A 15,235-nucleotide genomic window follows, 5' to 3' on the forward strand; every position below is an offset into this window, starting at 1 on the left:
GGAGGGAACCTACGTCACCGTTTAGAGGGGTGGATGTTATCACGAAGGCACATCAATGCCACGAAGGCTCACCCTGTTCTCTGTTTGAGATATCACCACGAAGGCGATTCCCAACCACTAGTGGTAGACCTTGGGGTGGTCTCCAAACCCTCACAAACTTTCCAGGGGTAATCACAATGGTTGATTCCTCACTGAAGGACTCCCACCGCCTAGGAGTCTCCAACCTCCAAGAGTAACAAGATCCAAGGGGAAAAGATCAACACTTGCTCAAATCATGATTTGCTTCAGTCACAAGAGGGAAGAGAGTTGTTCTTTCTTTTGAGTGGAACAACTCTCTCAAACTCACAAAGTTTGACTCGGGATCTAGGATTTTGTGGAAGAGTGAGAGAGAGGGAGCACTTGTGTTCTTCGGGAGTGTTTGAGTGTAGTGGTCAATCGTACCCCAAGGGGTAGAGGTATTTATACCTCCAATAGATTAGAGCCGTTTGAAGCAAGTGTTGACCTTCTCGGATGATCTGGATGCCATCCCGGATGATCTAGATAGCTCGAAAAACAAACACAGCAGAAAGGAGTCTGGATGTCCAAGAGGAACACCGGATAACGTTTGCGGGGAAAAATGTTGTGAGATGGCCGGATGATCAGTGGCCAAGTCCGGACGATCCGGCTCTAGCCCGAGGGCTATTGTTGCCATATGAGTGCCTAGCCGGATGATCCGGGATAGTCCGGATGATCCACTTCAGTGAAAAGCTACATGTATGGTTCTGGTCCACTAGTCGGATGAACCGGGACCGGACAATCTGTGCACACCCAGATGATCCGGGACTAGGTCCGGATGATCTGGCTAGGAACCAACATGTGGAGCACAGAAGTTGTAGGTTTTGGCTAAGTGATTTTCCTTGGAAGATTTGGTCTTTTTGAAACACTTGTGAAACAATGTGTGTGTGTGTGTGTGTTAATAGATAGTGACCTAATGATGAGACTTGAGTAAAACTTGAACATACCACTTAAATCCCTCTTAATAGTATGGGATCCCTATTACTCAACAAATGTATAAAAGACACAAACGCTTCTTTTCTTGTTGGTCATTTGCTTGAACCATATCTTGTTTGATGTGTCCATGATTCCACTTAATGATGCCAAGAAAACTAATATCCTGTGTATATACTCAACAAACATAATTAGCCCCTTGTATGTAGTTTGTCATCAACATCAAAATATATTTAAGGGCAAGATTGCACTTTCAGCTGCCGTGTGCCCCGCAGCTAGCCACTGTTTTTTCGGGCTCATTGCGTGCTTCAACATGCCATTTATAAGATGACGATTGTGGGAGGCCCCCATGGCCGTGCGTGACGGGGCGAGAACTGGATGATGCGACCGGCAACCCAGGCAGGGCGACCAGCGACGTCCGGAGCTGCGATCGGCAAGCCAAAGTTTGGAGACGTGGTGACCATGCGCTGGAACTGGACGACATCGGGGCTACAATCATCATGAAAATTTCCTGAAATTGACCGACGTCGGGGGTGCAACAATGGTGAATTTTTGCTAGAACTGCGTCGTGTGTTGCAGCCGGCGTATTGACAAGAAGGTGCAAACCCATGACGGCCCGATGGCGAACAGATGTTACAAACCATGAGAGGAAAAGGCTGCAACCGGCGACAAATTCTACAACCATGAACAACAAAAGCTGCAATTGGCGACGAGAAAAGTTTCAAACAACAAAGAAAAAAGTTTCAACCATAGACTTGAAGTCATGGACAACGACGAAAAGTTGCAACCGTCGGTGGCAAAAGCTTCAGCTGACATTGAAAAGAGCTTCAACCGTTTCATGTGAGCGGCCGATGCTGCGCATGGCGTGCGAAGCTGTGATGACAGGGGCAGAGGTATCTCACGAGGGCTGGGAAAGAGAGGGGGGCGCCATGAAAAGGGTGCATGTGTGTTATATAAGCGCAGCTCGTACTCGCAAGAAAGGAGGACCTGCGCACGATAAGATCCAATCCGAACAGACGAATCAAACGGCTGGCGTGGCAACCGGCTCAAATTTGGCGCGGCCAACCGGCGCGTACACTTGCCATTAAAAAACAAAATAACCTAACCGCATCCCACCGCTGTGCCGCTTATCGTGAGCCGGGCACAGCTGCACAGCCAGACACACCGACAGTTGTCGCTCCGGCCCATGCGAGGCCCGCGTCGAGCCCAGGCCCCGACACGTGCCCGACCCGCACCCTTCATCCTCCTCCAAACCCCTGCTCCATTCCCAAAATAGCAATCTCTCTCCTCTCCTCTCCGCTCCGCTCCCCACCGCTCCTCCCCTCGCCGCCACTCCAGCCGCCGAGAGGAGAGATCGATCCCATCCCGGCGGCAGCTCCGCCGCAAACTTCCCCGCCCGCAGCTCCGCTTGCCTTGCCGCCTAAAGCTCGCGACGCGCCTCCGTCTCCATCTGGTCCCCAGCAATCTTTCAGCCGCTTTCGCGTGCGCTTCCGGCGGGTGGGAGTGATACGATTTTGACGTGTCCGTAGCGCGATTTCCCCGGCCTTATCTTGTCCCCTCCCCTCCCCTCCCCCTGCCCGTCCCACCCACCTTCTCGCCGGGCCCGGGCTTCCGGCGCGTTCCCTGCGTGGCAAGGCAGCTTCTTGCTGAGCGGTGTGGTTCCTTGCGTGGGAGGGTTCTTGGGGTTTGGGGGTATGGACCCGGTGCCGGGTCTGGTCAAGGAGGAGGAGGAGGAGGGCGCCCACGGGAGAGGCGATTCGCCGGCGGTCGGGGCGGCGCCAAGGCCGATGGAGGGGCTGCACGACGCCGGGCCGCCGCCGTTCCTGACGAAGACGTACGACATGGTCGATGACCCCAACACCGACAGCATCATGTCGTGGAGCGCCGGCAACAACAGCTTCGTGGTGTGGGATCCGCACGCCTTCGCCACGGTGCTGCTGCCCAGGCACTTCAAGCACAGCAACTTCTCCAGCTTCGTCAGGCAGCTCAACACCTATGTAAGCTTGCTGGCCTGATTCCCTTGATTCCTCCTGCAGATTTGCAATGCAGCTGATTTGTGATGCCTGTGAATGTAGTTTCTTTTTTCATCCCAAATGCAGTGCTGTGACTGTGAGACTGTTACCTAAAATTGGTCCAATGTAGCCATTGAGATTGTGTTGCCAATTTGGTGAAGGGAAGTACAGAAAAAAGGCAATTACAACTGCAGAATATTATTAACTATTCGGCTGGAGATGTCATCTCTTGTTCTTTATGATTAGGACATTTTGTACTTCAGAAAATTGGTGGTATCACACTAAACAAGCAGAGCTAAATCCCAGAAATGCGTCGGAGTGGTATATATATATATATATCCCAGAAATGCGTCGGAGTGGTATATATATATATATATATATATATATATATATATATATATATATATATATCCAAATACACAATATTTATGTAGAGAAGTGCATGGGAATCCCTAGCTAATAAACTTCAGTTAACAAGAAGCTAGCGCATTCACGAAACTTTACCTGTTGGGCTGGATGTGATGGATAAACCGTATGTCATCATTAAGAGAAAATAAGTTGTCGAGGAAAGTTTATTCTGTCTGTTCCATGTGCACTTATCCTTACCCTGCTAGTGTCATATTTTTTCGTAAGATAATCAGCCGCAACATTTTCTTGCATTTGTTGTACAATTGTGTAGTTCATGCCTTCATATTAGAGCTCCCTCTTCCTGAATTAACAGCAGTTGGAATATGTTCATGGTGTGCCACATTGTTTGGACTTCTTTGGGAGCATGTGCATGGTGCCATCTTAGGTCATATGTCACTTATCAAATGCTTATCTTCATAATTCATATGGCTGTTGTACTGTGCTATTACCTGCTTTCACCATGCAGTGGTTACGTTTGCACCCTCCCTCCCTTTTTGCCAATTCGGTGAAGTGTTTAAAAATAAAATTAACTGGAGGTTGAAGATTGTTTTATGTTTTTTTTTGAGCTGTGAATGACTGTAGGAGAAGGGGAGCCTTGGCGCAGTGGTAAAGCTGCTGCCTTGTGACCATGAGGTCATGGGTTCAAGTCCTGGAAACAGCCTCTTACAGAAATGTAGGGAAAGGCTGCGTACTATAGACCCAAAGTGGTCGGACCCTTCCCTGGACCCTGCGCAAGCGGGAGCTACATGCACCAGGTTGCCCTTTTGTGAATGACTGTAGGAGAGTTTCCTACAGTCTTTTTTGTTATTATTAATCAAGGATCAGGGGTACAAAGTTACAATGTATTATTTACATAGCTATCACCACAAACTGCCTAGTGTCTCACTATAAGAGGAGATGAAAAATCAATTCTGATTAGCAAGAGTCTTTTTGAGAAAAGCAACTAGCGACTAGGGCAGGCCCCTGACAAGGTTGATTATGAACCCCCTCGAAGTCTTCCTTGAACTTCCTGAGCCAAGATCCATGGAGAACGGTATTATTTTGAATATGAGGCCATTTCTTTCCTTCCAAATTGACCAAGCCGGAACCACAAAAAGCTCCATGAACATGGGCCTGGCCCAGTTCGCTTTAGCGCTGGTGAGCCATTCAAACGGGTTATTTCCCGCGCCCCAGGAAAGTTGCAGAGTGTTCCAACACTGAGCTGCGAAGGGGCATATGAAGAACAGGTGTTCGAGTGTTTCTTCCTCCCGGTTGCGGCACAAGATGCAGTCGTCGGAGCGCTCCCCCCCATCACCCACCACAAAGTATCTACGGCGAAGCATGTTCCTGGTGTTGTGCCGATCCGAGAGTAATAACCATGTAACCATCTTCAGTTTCATCCTACAGCTCAATTTCCAGATCCACTTGTAAGAATCATGCACCACCACCTCTCTGAAGCAGAACTGATAAAACTTGGCGGATGTGTACTTGTTGCCCCAGCTATAGGACCATGCATCACCAGTCGCGGTGTTGATGTAGCTATCCGCCGCGACGGCCTGGAGCTGGGCCACTTCCTGATGAGCTTGGGCAGACAATGGTAAGCAGAAGACATCGTTCAAAGAGCTGGTCAGAAGAAATTCGCGGACAGAAATGTCTTCATTAGTGGTGAAGGAGAAGGCCCTTGGGTATTTTTCTGTGAAGATTTGGCCACACAAGTCCTCCCAGAATAATGTCGTCTCTCCACTTCCAACAGAGACAGAGGAGATCCCTCGGTAAAATGGCATTAGTTGGATGAGCTCTCGCCACCAGAAAGATCCACAAGGCCCTGCTGCATGGGGAATGTTGTCATTGTAGTAAGCGTTCCAGATTGTTGTATGTTGCTCCCTCCATGCCATAAATAAGTGACGTTTTAGACATACCCTAAGTTAAAGTAATAGAACTTCAACTAAAAATATCATTTTTATGAAAATAGAAATTCATATGTATACATTTGTCTCGAAAAGTATTTCTAGAATATGATATTTTTAGAAGTTCTGTACATATACTGCATTGTAAGTTACTGGTTGAAGTTAAAATATTGAAGATCGTGTCAATGTCTAAGCTTCACTTATTTGTGATATGGAGTACTCCCTCTGTAAAGAATATAAGAGCGTTTAGATCACTAAAGAGTGATCTAAACGCTCTTATATTCTTTACGGAGGGAGTATTAACTAGTGAGTGTAGCTCAGATGGTTAGGTTCCTTGTGGTGGAACCAGCCCACCCGGATTCAAGTCCTATACTTGGCATGAGTGCTCACATTTTCTTAGATTTATTCCATGCTTCCTGGCGATTTATTACGAGCCACCTATGTAACGTAGTCAATCTCAAGATTTGCCGACTCAGTATCTCGGAGGTGCTCATGGGGGCAGGGTGTGTGAGTGTGTGTTCATAGGGGTGAGTGTACGTGTGTATGTGAGTGTCTGCTTTTGTACTGTGTTTCTAAAAAAAATACTCTCATGAATATTGTGCATAACAGTTCTCGTTCTTTTTGATTAGACCTAAGAACATCTTGGTATTACATTAGAACAAGCAGAGCTAATTCCCAAAAGTGAATACGAATACATATTATTGTGCAGAAAAGCATAGGGAATCCCAAGCAGAAAACCTTAAGTTAATAAAGCAGCATATTGACAAACTCTAGTTAAATGAACCTTCGTTCGTATATAAGTAAAAGCTGCATTTTAAGTTTTTAACAGTTTCTGGTGAATTACTTTCCCAAGGTACTTTTTTGCTCATGTTACCATAAAAGGGAAAGCAACATTCTGGTGAGCAAAATGTTAATTCTGTGTGTTCGCATTTCATTTTTCTGTACCCTGCTAGTGTTATGAGTAAATTCACTTACCATCAGGTAAAGTGAAGCTAGTTGCACATTGGACGAATTTTGCAACAATAAGCAGTTTCAACCAGGATAGGGCCAAAAGTTTGCACCGCACCACCTCATTTTTCCTTCATTGCCTCTAACGAAACCTCCATACGTCCTCTATATCTCCTGTGCAGTACTGCTGTTACCTGATCTCCCTGTTTAGTCGTTCATGTGCATTCCTCCTCTCATTTTTTGAACTTTTGCCACCGAATAAATGTTGTGTTCTAAAATGACTTCAATATCTTCTCTGTACATCTTTTATTCTTCTATACGAGTCGACAGTTCTTTTATTTTTGACTATATTTTCATTTTTTCTCTTAAAAGGAAAAAAGGATGAAGATTAAAGATGAGTTTTGAAACAATGTAGTGAAGATACAACTGAAATAATGCAAAAATGAAGTTAAACATGTTCTAAAGAGGTAACCAGAAGATACTCTGTTGCAGTTCCATCTCTTGGTACTGTTGCGGTTTATGATCTGGAAAGAAGTAAAGGGCAGCCTGGTGCACTTAGCTCCGACGTGCACATGTAACTATGATGTCTTGTTTGTTTCATGTCGAGAAAGAATTAACATCTTGATACATCTTTATCCAAGCTTGCATTATAAGTCTCCTGGAAGTAAATTTTCCCTGGTATGTTGTTTATTGGCTTCTCAGGGCTTCAGAAAGGTGGATCCTGACAGATGGGAGTTCGCCAATGAGGGTTTCCTACGGGGACAGAGGCACCTTCTGAAGAACATCAGGCGTCGTAAACCTCCCGCTCATACTGCCTCAAATCAGCAGTCCCTTGGATCTTACCTTGAGGTGGGGCACTTCGGATATGATGCAGAGATTGACCGGCTGAAAAGGGACAAGCAACTGTTGATGGCAGAAGTGGTGAAGCTAAGGCAGGAACAGCAGAACACGAAGGCGCGTCTGAAAGCCATGGAGGATAGGCTACGTGGTACCGAGCAGAAGCAGCAGCAGATGACTTCATTCATGGCACGTATCTTGCGGAACCCTGAATTCTTGAAGCAACTGATTGCCAAGAATGGGATGAGGAAGGAGCTCCATGACGCTATCTCGAAGAAAAGGAGGCGCCGCATTGACGGTGGACCTGAAGCTTATGCCGTGGGTGCTAGTAGCAGCAGCCTGGAGCAAGAGTTGCCTGTTGTGTTTGATTCTCATGGGTCAGTGGAACTTCTTGCCGAGGGGTCGGTGCCGGTGGAACTCCTTGCTGACGGGATCCCACCCGATCTGGAAGGCTCAGTGGAACTCCTTGCTGACGAGATCCCACCTGGCCTGGAAGGTTCAGTGGCACTCCTTGCTGACGGCCTGGAAGGTTCCGTGGAACTCCTTGTTGATGGGATTCCATCTGATCTCGACGGCTCAGGTATCGACTCTAACGGCGTAACAGAGCCACAGGATTATGGTCTCGGTACCTGTGAAGCGCAGCAGAACAGAGCCCTGGGGCTGTTCCATGATAATTTCTGGGAGGAGCTGCTGAACAAAGGACTCAGCGTTGAGAACGACGAGCCGGTTAACGTAGACGGCATGGATGTGCTGTCTGAGAAGATGGGTTATCTCATCCCAAATAGCCCAACCCTCTCAACCTAGTTCCATTTCATTCTATCAAATTGCCGCGACTTTCTTCGTGTTTCATCTATCCACCCTGCAGTGCATATGCAAGTGTCGTCCCCACCGTGTCCTGGTCTTCGAGTCGTCTAAACCCTAGACTTCCCTGGGATTATGTGATTTATGAGTGTTTCCTTCGATTGACCTTAGAGATCTGTTTGTTGTTTCAGGCAATATAGCCTCGTCAGTCTGTACTGCTAGCTGTTCAATGCACATGTTCTGATCTATACCGTGTAAGACAGTCTTTTGTGGACTAAAGTTGTACTCCTGTCTGGATTTATAGGCCATCTTTGTGGTTAGGTCGTCAATTTGACTAGCCAAATATATGTTAGTATATCACATAAAAACACATCAACAGAATCATGTTCAAATGGAGTTTGGAATCATGTTCAAATGGAGTTTGGAATCATATTCAAATGAAGTTTGGAATCATATATTTTCAGTGACAAAAAACACATATTTAGGTATTCAAATCAAAGACCTAAAAATACCCGCACACCCTGGATAGAACTAGTAGTGTTTACTCCCTCAGTACTGAAACACTTATTTTGAGAAGAAGGGAGCATTGTAGATGACCTTGCATAGTAGGCATAACATCACTTTAGTGTCTCCATTTGGAGTATTCCAAAGATTTACATTTGATTTTCCATAGTTTTTGCAATCATGTGTATTCAATTACATAGTTATGTTTGCTATTCACGATCCTTTGCTATTTGCCACTTGTGTTGTGTTGCAACGAATGATGGTCAGGAGTGGTCGTTTGGCATCGCACTAGTGTTGCAACAATGATGGCGGCGAGTGGTCCTTTGGCATCACCACCTGTGTTGTGTTGGGCGGATAAGATTATTCGACGGTAAGTCCTCTAGGTAGTGGCGGACCCAGAAAAAAAATGAAGGGTGTGCACACTTTAAAAAAATCTGTCTAATCTAAGTGTCATATCATATATGGCAAAAGAATAACACAAAGAGCTCAATAAATAAAAAAAGCTCAATCAAGTTTCGCATATTATGTTTCAGAAAAATAATTTCGAATTTGCGGAATTACAATACAAATAGTCGTACATGAAAGATACACAAGAATAACTTCGGTTTGCCCTTCAGCTGCAGCCTTTTCTATTTTGACCTCATGTTTTCAACAAAATGGACATAATATTACTAATCCTCTTTATCTTGAGTTCTGCAAGTACAACAAAACAAGAAGTAAGAGTCCTACAATTACAACAAAACGATGACGATTGTTTTGTTCAAAGGATAAATAGTTTTTATGTCTTTAAACGAAGAAGAATATGAGCTTAGAGCATCTACAGCCGGGCGCCCCAAACCCTCCTTAAACGCCCGAGCGACCCGCCCGGTCACTAACCGGTCACGAAATTTTGACCCAGACGGTTGGCTCAAATGGGCCTCAAACGCCCGGACTAACTGGCATCCCTCATATCCAGTCCAAGTATGGGCCGGATATGGAGGAGCCGGGCGCGTCCGAGCACGCACGCCATGTCAGACTGACGGCAGGGTCCCACGCAGAAACGCCCGGAAATTTGGCGATTCGAAGCTCGTTTCCTCCGTCGAATCAATGTCACTGCATGGCGTCGCTCCAGCGGGCCGCGTAGTGCCTAGCCCGACTATTTAAAGTCGACCGGCGACACCAAAACTCTACCATCCACATTTTCCTCTGCATGTCCGCCGCCGCCGCCACTTTCCATTCCGTCCGTCCCCCTAGTAGCCATGCACCCAGGCCGCCGGGTGAGGAGCCACCAATTTCTAATGCCGGAGCACCGGCTCGAGCTCATTGAGCAGATCCGGGCAAGGCGCCCTCCTACCCGACAGGAGATGGAGGCCGCGGAAGAGGTGAAGATGTTCACCTACATGGATGAGGTCGAACAGGAGGAGGATGAGCCGGAGCACTCCTACTCGCCCGTCCAGCCGGCGCCCGGCACCGTCGTCGTGGACATCTCTGACGCCGAAGATTATCTAGGGCAGTACGTAGAATTTCTTTTGCATGCTTTGTATGGATCTAGTGGTTAAAATATGAGAGACTCGGATGTAGAGTGGCTAATTTGAGACATGACCGGTCACTATCCACGAACGCACCCGGTCGCGTCCGTGGGCGTTTGAGGGGCCGGATTTGCAAAGCCCGGCTGTAGATGCTCTTAAATGGGCTGCAATGTTCTATTTCCATGGACCAGCGGGTGGTTGATGCGGGTGATCCATGCATCCGGATGGTCAATGGCAACCGTTTCGGGGCGGACGGCTGGTGGCGAAAGGAGTGGAAGGGACTAGGCGACAAGGCAAGCGGGCGAGGGGAGGGAAGCACGGGGAGCGGCGATGTCCGAAATTCAGACAAGCAGTCGAGTCGGATGATTAGGTTTGGATGGCCGGTTTCCACGTTCGTATCCATGGACGGGTTCTCACTTGTCAGTGAATGGATGCAGGAGAAAATTTGTGGGTCAACGTTGAAAATATGATGTGGTGGATCGAAATTGTCTCAACAAATAATGTGGTAGATCGAAGAGTTCTTTTTTTTTCTGTTTGCAATCTACGAGTCGCCACTAGAGTTTCCGTCGAGTTGATCGATGGAATTGGTCTAGCTAGCTTTTACAGGGCTCATGTATATACTGGAGTCTTGGCTGGACACACACGTAGTGCTGCTAGTAGAAAAATCAGTCAAGCTGCTTCTATGGTTTGCTAAGTTTGCATGCACGTGTACAGCTTTAGGTGACTGAGTTCTAGTACTGTAAAACCAACAAAATCAGGAAAAGATGACATGTAGTGAAAGAAATCTGCAAAATGCTGGGTGTGCCACGGCACACCCGGCACATCCTCTAGGTCCGCCAATGCCTCTAGGTTCTTCGGTACAACTCGCCGTGTAGTGGTGAATCAGACCTATGCAAGGTGGTTTGTTGTATGGTGATCCCTAGTTGTTGTGATGACTTTGTTAGTGGCAAGGCTTGCAACATTCTCCTGCATGTTTAGTCGTCAAATCGGATATGGCTTGTGGCCAACAGTTTATCATGCGCTGCCTGGGCGTAGTCCAATCATTACGGTGGGAACTTCGTTAGTGGTCATCTAATGTGGAATAGGCATTGGCATCGGTGATGGTAATGATGTCTCCCTGAAGATTTACATTTGATTTTTCTTGGTCTTTGCAACCATGCATATTCAGTTACATAGCTATGTTTGTTGCTCAGGATCCTTTGCCTTCGCCTCTTGTCTTGTGTTGCAATAATGATGGCGACGAACAGTCCTTTGGCATTGCCACTTGTGTTGTGCTGCAACACTGATGGTGATGAGCGGTCCTTTGGCATCACCACTTGTGTTATGTCGCAACAATTTTGGTGACAAGCGCATTAGGTAGTCACATGGTCTTAATCCAAGATTATCCGGTATGTCAGCTAGGTTCTTTGGTGCAACTTCTCGCCATGCAGTGGTGAATAGGACCTGTGCAAGGTGTTTCGGTGTATGGCGATCTCCAGTCATTGTGATGGCTTTGTCGATGGCAAGGCTTGCAACTTTCTCACCCGTGTTTAGTCATCAAATTGGATATGCTTTGTGGCCAACTATTTAGCATGCACTACATGGGCATAGTCTAGTCCTTACAGTGAGAACTTCGTTAGAGGTCAACTAAGGTGATCTCAGAGGCACTAACACAGGGGTGATTGTAATAGTGTCTCCTTCAATTTCTCTTAAGATAGCTAACCAAGCTATGCTATGAGGATGCCATCTTAAATACAGGATTTTCGTGACGGTTAGTAGAACCCTGTGACGTGGATGACGACGCTCCTGCCCCCGACGACGCATGGCTAGCCCATCGCCTACCCGCGGGACAAGCCGATGAAGCCCATTTACGGGCCATCGGGGCGTGCATCACCGCGTTCCTCGCCAACCACAACCCCGTTGGCGCCGAACATTCCATGTGCCACTGCCATGGTGGTCGTGGTTGCAACTAGTTACGCTAGTTAGTTTTAATTACTTACACTAATTTGTTTCTATCAATAAGGTCATACTGGGTCTATCTATAACTATGAACGGAAGGAGGTGGAATTGGGGCAAGGTTCCCTGATTGTATGAGCGTGGGTTGGGAAGGGGAGGGGAGGGGGGGGGTGTTCGAACGTTGGCGGGCTGACAATACACATGCATCACGCTAGTCAAACCGAGTAGTTTGTAGAAGTACATCTCGGCCTCCACTTCCCGTGTCTCTCGCACGAGGCGAATAGGCATTTTGCGCCTCTCATCGGCACTGCAACATATTGGCTTCGCCTTCCATGGCCTTAGGGCTATGAGGCCTGGTGGATCCCGGCCCTTGCCGACGGGAGGGCTCCTACTATGTTTTTTGCTGTTCTTTTGTGTTCGTTTGGGGCTCGTGTACTGCTCAGGAAGACGAGACGGCGGCGGCTCCTTGAAGCTGACATAAGGTTCTCCCCTCCTAACCTCCATTATGGCAGTGCGTCTAGTGCCATCAGGGGGCGTGCGGAGGTGTGTCTTCGACGGATCTCGCGGGATTGGGTCGGCATTTATCTTTGGTGGATCCACTTGGATCCGGTCTTCGTTCGTCTGTGCTCGTGTGTCTTTAGGTTGGATCCTTCCGATCTACGCTTCTCTTCATCGACGGCGGTAGCTATGCACTGGTTCTATTAGGACTTAGCACGATGACTTCCCGACAAACTAGTACAACAAGGTTTGTTCGGCTCCAATGAATGAGGGGCGATGATGACGTCACGCCTTTGGCTCGCTCGAGTACTTGTAGTCGTTGCTAGGTCTAGGTGGTCTACGGAGCTGAATGCCCTTCTAGTATTCTTTGTACTGCCTTAACAGATGATGAGTAGATCAGAAGTTTTTCCCGCAAAAGAAAAACTTAGGCCTTCTTTGATTCATAGGATAGGAATTTTATAGGAATAGGAAAATCATAGAAAGTGAGATGACATGCATGTCAATTCCTATAGAGAAAGAGATGTCATTTGGTGCATAGGATAGGATTTTTTCATTGAGTCTAGGATAATGTTTTTTTTCCTCCAAAACGTGAAGGATTGATTCCTATCCTACATAGGAATAAGAATCCATTCCTACAAACAAAGGGCTTCAAAGGAATTTTTCCTTTGCAAATCCTATCATATAGAATTCCTACAAAAATCCTACAAACCAAAGGAGGCCTTAGTAGTGTGTAATGCCATGGCATAAATAATGCTTATTTTGTGCATTATTGTTGTGAACAGGACCAGGGGATAACAGTTCCGACGAATGCACCCAAAGTTTGCACAGAGGCAATTGAAAAGCGCAAGGGGAAATTGGTGGTGAATGAAGCGGCTAGAGCTGTAAGTTCCTAGTTATCTGTGCTCAACAAATAATCAGTGAAACAAAGGACTGCCTGTTCAGATATCTGCAGGGCTTCCTGCAGATTCTTGATAAGCTGGGCTTCCTCGATTTTGAAACTGAAACCATCAGCTATGCTCAGTCCCTCCCATGATTCTTGTCTATCGTTTCCCCATTTCGGCGCGCCTGCTGACAGAGAAGCTGAAGCTAGCATGCGAGGAGGAAGACTCGAAGTCAGATATTGATCAGTTGTAGGCTACCCGTATGTAGTCTTGCATATTGATTTGTTTTCTCAGAACGTTGATGCTGAATTTTATTGGTTGCGCTTTTGACCTCGTGGTTGCTGTCTTGCTGACGTTGAGCTTTACTTGCCCTGTTCTCTCTCTGAGAACTCGACGATGCATGTGTCCTGTCAGTAGCTGGTGTGCAAGCATTCGCGGGTTATTATCGTTCCTTCAGACATCTACCACGTGCTTCATCTGCCGATTGCACTACATGTTTGCTTTTAAAGGCCAGGCAGTGTACTGAAACTACGACTTGCACTACATGTTCGTCGGCACTGCTTCATTGAGGACCGACCATATATCTTCTAAATAAGTCGGCACTGCTTCATTGAGGACCGACCATATATATTCTAAATAAATCTGAGTCAGCAAGCACCAGTGGTCTAGTGGTAGAATAGTACCCTGCCACGGTACAGACCCGGGTTCGATTCCCGGCTGGTGCATCTTTTTTTTTTTCTTGGTCACTCTCTCTCTGGCCCTGCCTGACGATTTTTCTTGGTCACTCACTCTCTCTGGCCTTGCCTGACGACGAGTGATGTTTCGTTTTCGCCCGATGAAAAAATGTTGCACATAGTCTGTTTTTGGGTGCAGGAATGTTGTCCATGCTTCCATCTCGAATGACTAGACGTGGCATTGTGTTTTGTGTGACTGGGTGCCCCTTTAGAGCATCTACAACCGGATCCTGCAAACCCGTCTTAAGTTTTTGGGTAGGTCGCTCGGTCACGATTTTTTGACCCAGACGAGCCTTTCAAACGTTCGGGCTGACCGGCACCTCTCATATCCAGTCCAAAAATATGTGGTGAATATGGAACGCCCAGGCGCGTCCGAGCACGCCTGTCATATCGGACCCAACAACCCGACCCCACCCTAAATTGCACCAAACCCCCCTTCCTACCCGAGCTACCGGATCCATTTGCTCTCTCCTCTCTTCTTCCTCCTTCGCGCCGTCCGGCTCGCAGATCCACGCCGCGCCCGCTCCGCAGCCGTTCCTAGGCTCTCCGCCGCAAGCTTCGGAAGAGCGCTCCCGTCCTCGCCGCGGGGGACGTTGTCACCGGCCCGGACGCCACCGTGGTACGCCGGCAAATCTCTGGCTCCGCCTTGTGCTTGATGTGTTCGACACATTGACCGACCGGAATTATTGTGATTTTGCTAGGTAAACGATGAATTCCGATGCTTCGTCAAACGAGGAGTATGGACCGACGTAGCTTGAATGATTCAATATGAGTTCTTCGATTCGTCGAATTCAGACGAAGAAGTGGACATGATCATGCTCATGAGCATGCAAGAGGAAATGGACTGGCAAGTGGAGCATATTCTCAACTTAAGGGCTCAATCAAAGGGAGAAGAGTGAACAACCGGGACAGGGTGTCCGGAGCAAAGCTGGACAATGACTACTTTGCTCCCACAACTGCTTTCCTGGATGATCCATGGTTTCGTTGCCATTTTCGCATGCGGAAACCATTATTTTTGCGTATTATGGAGGGAGTGGAGGCACACGATGACTACTTTAAAGTGAGAAGGGATTGTTGTGGGCTTGTGGCCAACTCTCTTTCTCAGCCAAGCAGAAGTGCACGGCTGCTCTGAGGATGCTTGCACTTGGTACTGCTGTAGACGCCGATGGTGAGATGGTCAGGATGGGGGGGAGAGCACGACTACTATCAAATTTGCTCGCACCGTGGTTGAGGTGTTTGGACTGGAATATCTCAGAGAACCAAATGCGCAGGACACAAAAAAGTTGTTGACTATTG

The 15,235-nt window shown here is 47.4% G+C and overlaps 1 protein-coding gene and 1 non-coding gene across 2 annotated transcripts; both read left to right on the top strand.

Moving 5' to 3' along the window:
- The first annotated feature begins 2,243 nt into the window (after window positions 1-2,243).
- Window positions 2,244-8,208, top strand: LOC123187368 (heat stress transcription factor A-2b). Its single transcript, XM_044599219.1, has 2 exons — window positions 2,244-2,984; window positions 6,944-8,208. Exons 1-2 carry the CDS (start codon window positions 2,682-2,684, stop codon window positions 7,880-7,882), a joined length of 1,242 nt encoding a protein of 413 aa, XP_044455154.1. The 5' UTR covers window positions 2,244-2,681; the 3' UTR covers window positions 7,883-8,208.
- Window positions 8,209-13,859: 5,651 nt separating this feature from the next.
- TRNAG-GCC (transfer RNA glycine (anticodon GCC)) lies at window positions 13,860-13,930 on the top strand. Its single transcript has one exon. It is a non-coding gene; the product is annotated as a tRNA-Gly (tRNA).
- Window positions 13,931-15,235: the final 1,305 nt, after the last annotated feature.

This window comes from Triticum aestivum, chromosome 2A (assembly GCF_018294505.1).
Source record: "Triticum aestivum cultivar Chinese Spring chromosome 2A, IWGSC CS RefSeq v2.1, whole genome shotgun sequence".
Classification (NCBI taxonomy): Eukaryota; Viridiplantae; Streptophyta; class Magnoliopsida; order Poales; family Poaceae; genus Triticum; species Triticum aestivum.

What these genes read in the sequence shown, in the direction of transcription:
- LOC123187368 (XM_044599219.1), top strand. Translation starts at nt 2,682, where the DNA reads ATGGACCCGGTGCCGGGTCTGGTCAAGGAGGAGGAGGAGGAGGGCGCC. An exon ending in TCAGGCAGCTCAACACCTAT is followed by an intron (nt 2,985 to 6,943) that starts GTAAGCTTGCTG and finishes TTGGCTTCTCAG; the next exon opens with GGCTTCAGAAAGGTGGATCC.